Source organism: Labrus mixtus, chromosome 6, assembly GCF_963584025.1.
Source record: "Labrus mixtus chromosome 6, fLabMix1.1, whole genome shotgun sequence".
Lineage (NCBI taxonomy): Eukaryota > Metazoa > Chordata > Actinopteri > Labriformes > Labridae > Labrus > Labrus mixtus.
In genome coordinates this window covers 27,335,735-27,348,605 of record NC_083617.1, presented here as the reverse complement: position 1 = coordinate 27,348,605, position 12,871 = coordinate 27,335,735, and the positions used below count along the sequence as shown (strand labels likewise).

Here is a 12,871-nt window from a genome sequence, read left to right as displayed (position 1 = left end):
CCTCCCTCTCTGCCTTCATCTATCTTTATTTATTTCTCCCTCGCTCTTCTTTTATTTCCCTCTCTGTGTAAAATCTGCCTGCTGCTCGTCTCTCTCGCCTTTTTGGCTGCTGCTTTTTCCCTTATTTTTCAGTCTCTGCCTCTGTCTTTGCGTCTCTTCCTCGGCACCTTTCTTCCTTTCTGTACATTTACTTTTAAGGTCTGCAAAATCAAACCACAACTTACGGGCTAATTTATGTTTTCAAATAATAAATATACTGAACAAAATCATCAGAATTTTACAAAATAACAAGAAGAAGGTTGTGCTACAAATCATTCAAAAAACAGAAAACGCTCTGTCCTACTACAATTATGTTCTCTTTGTCTGTGTGTGTGTGTGTGTGTGTGTGTCACTATCAGTGTGATCCTGACTCATGGTGAGTTCACTGGTCCTGCTCATCACTCCAGCTTTGTGCACGAGGCTACATGTTGCTCCCATCCGTCACGGCGCAGCACCTTTGGGTGGTAACGCGCAGGATTACGACCGTCACCAGAATACGTTTGGCGAGCATCACGTTCCATTTTTACTCGCTGTGACAACACGTGGGGAATTTCTTTTATGTCATCAAGGTCCAGAAATTCACACAGACACAAGCGCAGAAAAATGACACACACACACACACACACACAGCTAGAATAACTGATTCATACACACGTCTCTTTGTTACTCATCAGTTTAATTTACGTGAACTGATCACGTCCTTCTTTTACGTCTTTGTTGTTGTCATAAACAAGTCACTTCAATCTAACCAGCTGTTTGATCAAATATCTTCAGTAGCACATGGCTAGTGGTAGAACTGTAGTAAAACATCACTGTCACTTTCTCTGTTCTACATGATTGACACCCACTGCAGCTACCACGATCACTACTGTGGAATAGAGAGCGACTTATAGGGGAGAATCGCTTACATGCGATGTCAGAACTCTTCATGATAGATGACATAGCCTCTTGGACAGCCATGCATGTGGTGGACGACATAACTAGGCCATCTGACGCCCCATTAAGTTTTCTTTTTAAAGATTGATTTTTTTTGGGGCGTTCTGTGCCTTTATTGTAGAGATAGGACGGTGGGTAGAGTCAGAAATCAGGGAGAGAGAGAGAGTACCACTGAGCCACCAGCGCCCCTCATTAAGTTCACTTTTAATTGAACACATGTCCTTGCTACCTTAATCCCAACATATCTTTATCCCATCTTCATTTTGCAAACGTCTTAAACATCTGTGACTAACATCAACAAAAGTTCTTCCACTCAGCAGAAAATAGAGTTTGGACAACTGATTGAACACATTTTAATATTAGTTAAGATCCAATCTGCTTTTTGAAAGTTGTTTTTCTACTTTTATTTTGATTAACGTAACATGTAAATAAAGGGTCTGAACTAAATGTTTCACATGCTGCCTTATCAGATGAAGTCTGTTTGAATGCCAGCAGGTGATTCTGAGGGCACATACGAGGAATATGACTCCAGTGCTACATTACAGTGTAGAGACGAACTGACATATTACACTGAAAACAAGGACTACTGTATACAGACGTATACATATACATGAAAAGTGTTATTATTTCAAACACATTAACAACACTTGTAGACAGGAGACAGTAGTGGAGTGTGCTGAGATAAGTATTGTCATGGATCAGGTTGCTGTGTGTAGAGTGTTTATAAAGGATGTGGAGTGGCCTTCGATGTAGAGATAAGTTATAATATAATATAATCAAGTATCAAGTTCAAAGGTTGGCCCAACTCTCATCATCCAAATGTTCAAACTGCAGGTTTAATCCTCGCCAACAACAGAGGACCCAAATGTCCCGAATGGCATAACTTTAATAACATCATTATGTTTGATAAATTGATTGATTGCATGTTTGGTGTGAGTTTCCCACGAGAGCTGCTGCTTGGCTTTAACATTGTTTGATTTTTAATTGCATCATCAGACAGCTTGTTAACTTCCCTTTTAAGTCCTTAGGTCTTGTCTGTCTTTATTGTAAATGTTCTGCAGTTTATGATGGCACTTCTGTGACATATTTAAATATGTTTCTTGTGATGCCACCTCCTAAAGCATTTCTGCTTCTACTGCTAATATTTCTTTAAAAAGGCAGATGATAGCTCGATGAAGATTTTGTGGATATTAAGAATATCTCAAACGCTCGTATGGTCCTAAACGATAGCGTTCCCACAGTTCTTTGTTTGTCCCTCTCCCATTTTCCAACCCAAACACAGTTTCAGCAGCTGGCTGTTGAGTCGATGTTTCTGCCTCTCAAAGGATGTTTTCTCTTCCCACTGTAACTTTGTTAAATGTTGTTTAGTGCTCATGGTGGATTAGTGTTGGGTGTTAGTAGATAATATAACAAAGAGTAAGTACCTGCTCTTTTTGTAAAGTGTCTCGAGATAACGTTTGTTAGGAATTGGCGCTATACGTATAAAGATTGATTGGTTTATTTGTTTCATTCTAAAAATGTTCTGTTATTACTGAGCCATCATTTTCTGCATTTCTTGTTTGAAAACCACAAGTGGACAGATGACCGTGTTGTACTGACCACATTTTCTTGCAACAAATTTGGAAATATAAACCCACAGGCAAGTGCATCAATAACTTAAGACAACTGCAGATTTAAAAAGCAAACACTAGCTGAAATATCCCAGCGTGCTGCGAGGTGTGTGAAGAGGAGCAGAGATTATTCTGAAGACTATTAGACTTGGGTGTGGCGCAGCAGCCCAACATGGGGAGAAAAAGGGGGAGACAGGGAGGGAAGGAGGGAAGGGGCTCAGTAGCAAAAGCACCCATCTGCTTTCTTTCCCATTCCCTCTCTCTCTCTCTCTTTGTCTCCACCTCCTCCTATTCTTCCTCTTTGTCTCTCTATGTCCCTCTGCCTTCACTCCCCCTTTCTGCCCTGAACACAGCCCCAACCCCCAGGACCCCTAATACTTGATCCAGCCGATATATCCATGATATTTGTGCTATTCTATTTTCACTGATATACACACCCACAGAGACACAGCATGTCGGTGTGTGAAGTCAAATCTCTCCAATCGTCTCCCTCACCACACACACACACATCTCTCCGTCTTCCTTTCTTTTTGTCGCGGCGTCGAGACTTCAAACACTTGTTAAGTGACTCATGAGCTTCAAAAGGGGAAGTACAAGGTAAAAGCAAAGCGAGCCGGCCTCCTGCAGCGCTGCCATTTTACTCAAATATGTATCCCAAATGTGGTCATGCTGCCTCGAATCACGTTGTGGATTTATGAATGATCTAAGAGTTTGCACTCGTCCTACTGTGACGCTCAACAACGGCTTTTCTGAATACTGTCATGTGGAAGTTATCATCGGGGAAAAGCAAGCACTAATGAGAGGCTAAATACCTTCAGAAGAACTTATGTGGTTTCCTTAAAATAATCTTGGTCGTGAGTAATATAAATTAACAGCTTAAGTTCAACGAAACAAACAAGCTGTTCCCTTAGTAACAGGCTCTTTAAACGTTTACTCTCCACAACATCCTCTCTTAAATCTGTTGAAAGACAGGAACATACAGCTAGCATCAACACTACTGTTTTCAATCATTATGCATAAAGCTTGTCACATCTGACTCCTTTCATTGTTTTTTAAATAATGCCAATGCAAAGTAATGCACTCCAATTATAACTCATAATATGTTGAGCTGATTCTACGATGGCCGAGAGCTTCAAGTGCTAAGCAACGGCTGAAACTTCCTACATTAAGAAAAACGTGCAGCAAATTCAGAAACGCTGCCAATTTGAATTCAAACGTCCAAAACACGCTGCAAATGAAACAACATGCTGCAAAAAGCAGAAGCAACCGCATTAGCATCAAGGGCGCCACAAATACTTACATGATACTAAGTCAGAAACACACACACACACAGCGCTTTCACACTTGCACATAACTCCTGATTCTCCAATTCACCCTGAGCCAGTGGGAGGGGTTACACGACCACTACGATCTACATGCACGTTATTAAACTGCTGCATTGTGTTTTCTGGTCTCCAGTTTCTTCTTCTACGCTCTTTTTTTTGATATTGTGATTCTGTCAAACTACATAGCTGTGTTATAAAGGCAAATATTCCGATTATAGTCGTATAACGGACTCTGTTGCTTCGTCTGCCACTTCCACGTCGTTCTTTTATACATCATGTCCTGCATCAGGAGAACCCCCTGCCTGACAGGGATAGTCTCCGCTAAGAGGTGCATGTGTGAACAACCAGATCAGCCCTCTGGAAATTCTCTAGAAATGTTCAGGATATACATTATGTGAAACGGCTTAACAACTGCAAATAGACAAACCTTTTCTACATGAGTGCTCAAGGCCTGTAGGGGGCGCTCCGGGGGACAGTTTATTATTGACAGTAGAGAGTGAGGGAGGGAGACCAGCCACTGAAAGCCACAAGGAGATTTGAAGTCCTTCCTGGATTTTGACAGTGGGGACGAGACAGCCGAGCGGGGTATTGTTTAACAATTAGGTAGATCCCGAGAAAACAGTTTGTGTTCAGTTGATGTTAGAAGAATATGAAGTTATTATTAACCTCAGAAAACTGTTATGAGCAACAACTCAGTCCCACTTTAGGGATATATTCTGTTACATGCAACTGATTATACTTGCCAAAGTTATCCCTTTATCTCACGCCCTCTTTGATTTGTCCTGCATTAATGCAACACTGCAGGCGGCTGTGAATGTCAATCTGTGCACAACAACACAGCACTAGAGGATACATTTAAGGAATGTGGCATGTTAACAGAGAAATGACCACAATGACCTGAACTTTGAAGGTAAATCCAAACAATCAGTGAGAGGACTGCTGCCTGGGGTCATATTTTGATGAATACAGCCAAAAGTTTGACAAACTGAGGGTCTAATAAACTGAGTTTAGAGTTAGGTTTTGGCCTTTTTATATGGCTAATAAACAATTTGAGAACTAAAAACCTAGCCTCGTGTAAACCTTAAAAAAAAAATATGAACATTTCAGCATCATTATTTTCCGCAACCAAAAGAACACTTGTACTTCTGTGCACAGGCCGAAGAATTCAGGGAGGAAGGTCTAAAAATAGAAACTAAACCTTCATCTTGCAAGAAGAAGACTTATTGTGCTTTGACTAAGAACATGGGCGAGAGACACAGATCGAGAGAGAGAGAGAGAGAGGGGAGAGGGAGGTGTGTTTACTCATGGCTGTGTGACGCCTCCAGTGTCAGGTGACTTACAGGAAAGAAGTTGTTGTTCTCTTTCTCGCTCTCTTTCTCTCTCTCTTTCTGTCTCTCTTTATTTTGAGTCCTTTCTGTTTCTTCTTGTTTCATAACTTGTGAAATGGTTTTCTTTTCCGTTCACTGACTCCACTGGCATGTTGTTTATCAGGAAAAACTTATCAGAAAGGTTAATGTCAAACATAAGCAGAAGGTTGCATTGGGATCATCTTAGATTGTGAATCATTTGATTTGAAAGCAGTCACTAAAAAGAAAAAAGTTTTAAAGTTGAGTAAGTTAAGTTTTGTGTGTGTGTGTGTGTCCCTCCACAAACTGGTGAGTGTGACACATTCTAGTGGGACGACTCATCAAAAGTCTAGCAGTAGATGGGACAACAGATCCCTCTGTTCACTGAGGAAGAACTAACAGAAACACACTGAAGGCGGCAAATTCAGTTCCAACAACCTTTTCCATCACAGGTTTGCTTCAATATACAGATACTGTATGAGGCATAGAAAATAATACCTTTTGAAACTTCCTTAATTTGGTTACATAGAAATGTTAAAGGTCACATATTCTCCTCCATTTCAACCAGTTTAAATAAGTCTCAGAGCTCCTTAAATCATGTGTGTGAAGTTTCTTGTTCTAAATCCACTCTGATCCTGTATTTGATCATGTCTATAAACCCCTCTATTTCAGCCCTGCTCAGAACAGGCTGTTTCTGTGTCTGTACCTTTAAATATGTAAATGAGCTGTGTCTGACCACGCCCCCTATCTGGAAGGGCTCGGGTGGCTCGGGCTTTCTCGCTCCATGTCCTATTGTTTACGGTGAGAAGGCAGACTCAGAGGGCAGAACAAACACCTAGCTGTGGGAGTGTCACCCACCTGGGGGAGGGGCTACTGCCCTTTGTGATGTCATGAAGGGAAAATCTCCAAACGGCCTGTTTGAGCACATTTTCTGAAAAGTGCAGGAAAAAGACGAAGAGGATGGACTTTTCTCAACAGATAGATGTGCTTTATTGATCCCAAACTGTGAAATTGTGCAGCAGGTTGTCAAAGCAGTACAGCCCTAAATAATTAAATAGATGGGCAATAAAAAAACACTAACACTATCAACTCCTCCATGAAAACCTGTGACTGTGAAATTTCTGATATTTTTCAAACAATTAGATTTATTTAATACAAAATTTGCAAATTTGGACCTCAGACGTTGCAGGTCCAAACTGAACATTTAAATAAACGCCCCACAGACTTTTTAACACCACTTTTGTTTTCCAGGGACAAAGTTGCGACCCACTAAATAAAGCTCCATGACCCTCTTTTGGGTCCCGACCCACCAGTTGAGAAGCACGTATCTAGAGGTATTCTCCAGTAACGAGCATAGAGCCAAGATAGCATGTGAACAATGACGTTCATGACGCAGCTGGTTGTGATGTGACTTTGGGGCTTTTGCAGCGAGCCTCAAGTGGACACTCGAGGAACTGCAGTCATTTTGCAACACAAGAGATTGCTGCTATAAGCACCAAATGAAAGAAATTACTTATTCTGTGGAGGAAGATGTTTTTTTTTAATTGTTATGTATTTTGGGAGTAAAGACAAAATGTTGAGAATGTAGTTGTAATTATCAGGAAAATGTCAAAATATTATTTTGAGAAGAACAAAAAACCTAATCTGGACAGTTTATAATCAAAATACAAAATGCTACAAAAGAAACCTCCTCTTATTATTTTCTCATAATCTCTGGCACTAAAACTCCTCTGTGCTTTTCAGAGTAATCTGAATGATGGTGGAGGCGGTTGTTGTTGTTGTAGTTGAGGAAGTAGTAGTGGTGTTAGTACAGTAAAGGTGTACAGTCACAGCAGCCGAGAGTGTAATAATATCTCATTACACACACTCACTGTAGTATCATTACGCGTCTCTGTGCATTCTCCCCTCCTGCATACCGTCGCTGCCTCTCTCTCGCCTCTAACAATAAATTCTGCAGCGTTTTCAAAAGTGCACTTCAAGTCAGACGGAGCTGCAGCGAAACTCTGTGGAGAGAGATCCTGTAGCTGAAAACAGGAAGGTCATTAATCATCGAGAGAAAGCGAGCCGACTCAAAAGTCACGGCACGAGGAAGCAGCCACAGCTCTCCAGCTTCAGAGACAAGCAGCCAGCAAATATAGTTTAGCTGCTAATCTATCTTTCTTTTCTCAGTTTCCCCCTCCACCAGCAGTTTATTTTACTAACCCTCCTCTTCTTTTCTAGCCTCCACATCCACAGAGAGCAATTTGCCCCTTTTGGTGTCGCTGTTTTAAAACACTAAAGAACTATGCAAAACAAAGTGGTGAATGATTTTAGCAAGGATAGAGAAAATGTGATTTCAAATCCATGTTTATAAATGGCTGATCGCACAACATTGTCATGCAAGCATAGAAAAGTCCAACAGTTTTAAAGTTAACGTAAATGTTTAAATATCCATGAGTATATTTTGTGTGCCTATTTTCTGCATTGCAGTCATTTCAGTAAGAGTAACTCCAACATGACCAGCTCAGTTCCAGTCCCCATTGTTGTAATTATATGCTGCTGGACAGGAGGCAATACATGAAGTAAAAGGAATGACCTGGACGAAGCAACAGAGTCCACCATACAGCACTGTAATGAGAATATTTGCCTTTTTATTAATGATATGTGTAGTTCAAGAGAATCACAATATCAACAGAAGAGTGAGGAGAACATACTGGTAAAAGGAAAACAAAAGCAGCAGCAGCAGTTTAATTAAGTGCACAGATCTTACCAGTCATGTGCATACAATATATGGTCGTGCATGGATATTTCCTGCTGCATTCTCTCATCAGTTCCCTCTCTCACTCTTTCTGCAGAAAAAAATACTAGAGAGCTTTTCAGGAGAAACTCCAGATAAAGTCTGAGTGAGAAATTGGCCTATTTGCGTTCACACATGCAGCGCACCCTGAACACTTCAGGACTTTTTTTCAGGACTTTGTTTTACAAGTTTTGTGCAAGTTTGAAAGGACACATGGACTTTTTAAAAAGATGGACAACATGGCCTCTCCCCCAAAAGGAAAGCCAAAACATTTGGAGCTCCCCCATACTGCCTGGCTGCAGTACAGTTCACAAGCCCCGCCTCCTCCATGTTAACAGATGGGACATGATCAAACTATAAAATCAAAAATACACGTCACTTAAAATGTTCTCACATTGGTCTTTTTTTGGACTTCCCTCCCCCTCTACTGGATAGGAAACCAGGGAGAGAGAGTGGGGAACGACAGCCGCAGGTCGTGCTCGAACCCAGGCCAACCACTTGGAGGACTATAGCCTTACCTAACCACTAGGCCATCTGCAACCCAACATGATAACTTTCTCTGACAATTAAGGTTTTCTTTAGTTCATTAAAGCTGTAAAAAGTCGATATAACACCATGCTTTGTCGATGAATGTGCACTTCCCTGTGTGTACTTGGATTTTCCGAGCAGAGGAGGAACGATGAGAGGATAAAAAACACTGACACAAGAGTCACTGAACTTTCCATCAACGTGAGTATCTGCTTCAAACCAACACAAGAATCTGCTCTATTGTGGACTGAGTCGGCCACAGTATAGTGATCACTGATGTTTTATCTGTAAGTAAAATGTGTGTTACTGTTAATGAGAGGGGCGGGAAGTCAATACTAACTGCACTGACTACTGACAAGTAATGGTGCTAATACCTGATCTTTTTGTAATCCACCAGTAAAAGAAGAAAATGTGGAAGAAACTCCAGTCAGTGCACACCTGCTATGATAACACAACCTCGTCTAAATCCAGGTGAGTAAACTATGCAGTACAGAGTGCACAGTATTATACATGGGAGTGTGCTAACACAAGTATCACAATAGAGAAAGAGAGTCGAGGTGACAGAAACGGTTTGCATTATTAAATGTAACTACATCCGAAACTGAGAACTTTCTTTACTTTGGTCTGAATAACTGAAGCACCACAATCTTTTGCTGCAATCTAACCCCTCCTATACGGGTTTGTATTATGTGCAAATTTGATATTAAAACAGAGGAAAACAGGAATCTGATGAAAGTAATCCAGTTGCATTCACAGTAATCCATTACTTCTTCTTCCTCTGCTGCTGCCCTCCTACGCCTGACCAGACTGGCTGAGTCAGCCCCGATGCTCTATCACGATTCAGCCTGACACACTTTCCTTCGCTCAAACCCCCCCCCCAACAACACATGCACACACACACAATTTCCTTCATGAATCTCTTCATTCATTCGGAGCTGCTTATAAAAGTTCTCACCTCCCTTCCTATTTCATCTGTTTAGGATTCATCCCATTATTTTTCTTTTGCAATAAGAAATACAAACCCACATGAACACACCTCTGCCTCCCTTCTCCCTTCCATTTCTTTCGACCCCCTCTCTCCCTCGCTGTCCCTCCCTCCCTCGCTGCTGGCTGCCTTCGGGGTAGCAGAAGGGAAGTGAATGGCTTCAGCCCTCCCAGCTGGTCCCATCACCCAGCAACCCAGAGCAAAACAAAAGAACACACACACACTCACACACACATTCACACACACACTCACACACACACGCACACACACACTCACACACACGCAAGTATACCAACAGGCAGGGAATGTGCACACACACACACACAGACACAGACGGGTTCAGGAGATGCATGTTCTTAGACACATGCAGACACATATGCAGATGAAGGCACACACACACACACACACACACACACACACACACACACACACACACACACACACACACACACACACAGATACCCCCACCTTTGCTCCCTCCAAACTCACATCCTTAAACACAGTCAGCCATCCAGCCGTGCCCCTGCAGACTCCCACCCATCATCCCTTCCTTCAGTCCCCCACCCATCACCCCACTCCTCCCCTTCACAGCACCCTTCTCCAGACACCCAGTCCTTTGTCCACACTCTGCTCCACAAAAAAAAAAAACATATTTGAGGGCAAAACAGATGAACATGTGTTGGTCCAAAAAAGAAGGCGACACAAAGCAGAGAGTAAATGATGCACTGTTTGTGGTGCTCACACACACACACACACACACACACACACACACACACACACACACTAAAAGACTTGCAAAACAGAGCTCAATTGTTATTTTAAAATCTGTGAGCAACCCTCTAGCAGGTCCAGTTATTCTTGTTTTCCAAAGTTTTGAAGGATACGTTTGAAGGACCTCAGAATAACCGGGTAGTGACAGTCAAATAGTAGTTTTATTGTTCTGCAAAAATGCCAATAAAATGAAAAAGGTTGCTTTATTCACATATAGTATAAATAGTATATCCTTAGAAAAACAGCTCATGGAGAAACCTATGGAATCAATGATCGGTCTCAAGTTTTCACCATCTAAATAAATGAACAGAAATCTCAAATGAGCACAGTCGTATCACTGTGGGTTTACGGGGGGAAAAGGTGCTATAGGCCTCCAAGCATGCTTGACCATGCACCTTGACAGGGCTCCATGCATGCAGTTTGCTTAGTCAGAATTGTTAGGCTGCACATGAACTTGGATCGACAACAAAAGCCCCTTTTACATTGGCGGTTTAAGGCAGGACTTTTGTCTTCCACAATGTAAAACGCATGGAGGCGCAGTAGAAGGGCAAAGTTGCTCCGCCGCTGAGCCGGCATTGGAGGAATAGTTAAAGAGGCATAACGGGGGCAGGGTGGAACATCCTCCTGCAGGGAGTAACGGCAGAGTGACATGTTGGAGCTACGTCACGGCGCTGTTGTGGAATCACAGTATAAAGAGCTAAAGTTTACATCTCACATACACCGTGCAGACCCCCTTATACAAATGTCCCACTTATGTATTTTGGGGGTACGTAATTTTCACTCTGCTTTGTCCAGCTATGGTCACTTGTCTTGTATTGAGCAGTTTTTTTCCAATCCAACCAGCCGCTCATAAGGCTGATTTATTTGACAATATACCTTTTTCCTACAGAGGATTCTCAGAGACAAAATGTTGCACAAATAGTGTGAAATATTTTCAAAACTTAAAACGTTACACACCGCATCAAGACACTTTCATCGTACACAGATTTATTTATTACTCATTAGTATATCCTTAATGATGGTACATTTCAGTTTGCAATTATGCTATGTTCATTTGGTGCTAGAATATCCCATACACCGAACACACACACACACACAGATCCAGGCAACAGCAGGAGGACTAAAGTGGAACAGCTATTGTGCAATAAAAAATGATCTTTATGAAATCAAAATGAAAGCAGTGTGAGCAGGGCAACAACTGGAGAGTTAAAAAACACACGACCACCAAATATTTAGTTCAACTTTTCTCCTCTGAAACAAAGACTGGGAGCCAAAATAAAGCTGTAAGGAAAATTCTTTGCTTCCAAACTTCTTCAGCCGAAACGGCACAAGCAGACGAGCAGAGGGAAAGTGAAATGGAGTGAGATTTATCTGGAAACAACACAAAGTGGAAAACCTGAGAATGTCAGACACTTTGAGGGACTTCTCAAACAACAAAGATGGAAAATCTAGAGGGGAAGATGATCAGAAGTGAATCCAGTCCAGACCCGTCAGATACCGTGGCTGCTCAATCTGCCTGAAAGATGAATCAAGAACAGTACTTTTAAAATGAAACTTTTTTTTATTTGAACTTGGATTGTTGATTTATCAGGCAAATTCAGGGTGTCAGGAGAATCTCACGTTTTGCACAGCACAGTGTCATGCAAAATTCCCATTTGTGATGATATGCATCTCATAATTATGCATAATATAGGTTTCACATGACATCACACACTTGTGGAAATGCCCACATGGAGGGCGAGAAAGGCTTCCAACTGCTGTTCGCTACAGAGTAGTTATCAGTCTCAGTGGCCACCTACATTTTTAAACCCATTTTACTTTTTAAGTCTTAAATGAAAGACAGTTGTTGTTCAATTGGATGCACTAACCGACGAGGAGACAAGCCCGGGACATCGACTGACAGTTTTCCTGACTGACATAAGGTAACATTAGCTAGCTGATGTTAGCTAATTAGCACTCACTTATACATAGAAGATGAATTTCTTGTTCTTCAATTTCTGCAGCATGAAAGACCCATCCACAGCAACACTATATAAATCTGTCCATACGTTTTGTAGACTTTTATCCTGAAGCAGTGTAAGTGCAAGGATTCTCCACTAGATAGAAACATCACCAAAGTCAAGTTCTGGCGACGACTTTGCTGTTTTTAGAGATTGAAATAGTGTCTTGTGTGCTGTATGAGGGTCACAAGTGCCCCAAACATGCAGTTGATCTTAATATCTCAGTGTTTCTTGGTTGTCAGGTGATATAAATATGTGTCGTTTTAAAGAGGTGGGACATTTAAAAGCCCATGCTGCCGCTCCACAGAGTGTTCAATGGTGGCCGCTTCTTTCCTAAACTCGTTCTGCCCCCTCAGCCTCTGTGCCGGTCAGGTGACTGAAAGCTTTGGCATCATTTGTGTTCTGTGTCTATTCACATCTTTGCATTGGACTTGTACGTAAATCCTGCACAAAAAAAAATGACTTTGCTTTTGCACTGAATGCACCTTCAAGAGTTAACACTGAGGGAGAAAATTCCCACCTTTGTTAAATCAAGAAAAACAAACTTCTGTTAGC

General features: G+C 41.6%; 2 protein-coding genes across 2 annotated transcripts in view; one reads left to right on the top strand and one right to left on the bottom strand.

Annotated features, from left to right (window-relative positions):
- Positions 1–12,871, bottom strand: part of sertad2b (SERTA domain containing 2b) — a 42,251-nt gene that overhangs the window by 18,696 nt on the left and 10,684 nt on the right. The gene's annotated exons all lie outside the window — the stretch shown is intronic.
- The window catches only part of LOC132976091 (putative uncharacterized protein FLJ46204), a 3,341-nt gene continuing 397 nt past the window's right edge, over positions 9,928–12,871 (top strand). Inside the window, exon 1 of the mRNA XM_061041026.1 lies at positions 9,928–10,227. Within this exon, the coding sequence (XP_060897009.1) occupies positions 9,928–10,227 (300 nt within the window). The remainder of the gene's footprint in view (positions 10,228–12,871) is intronic.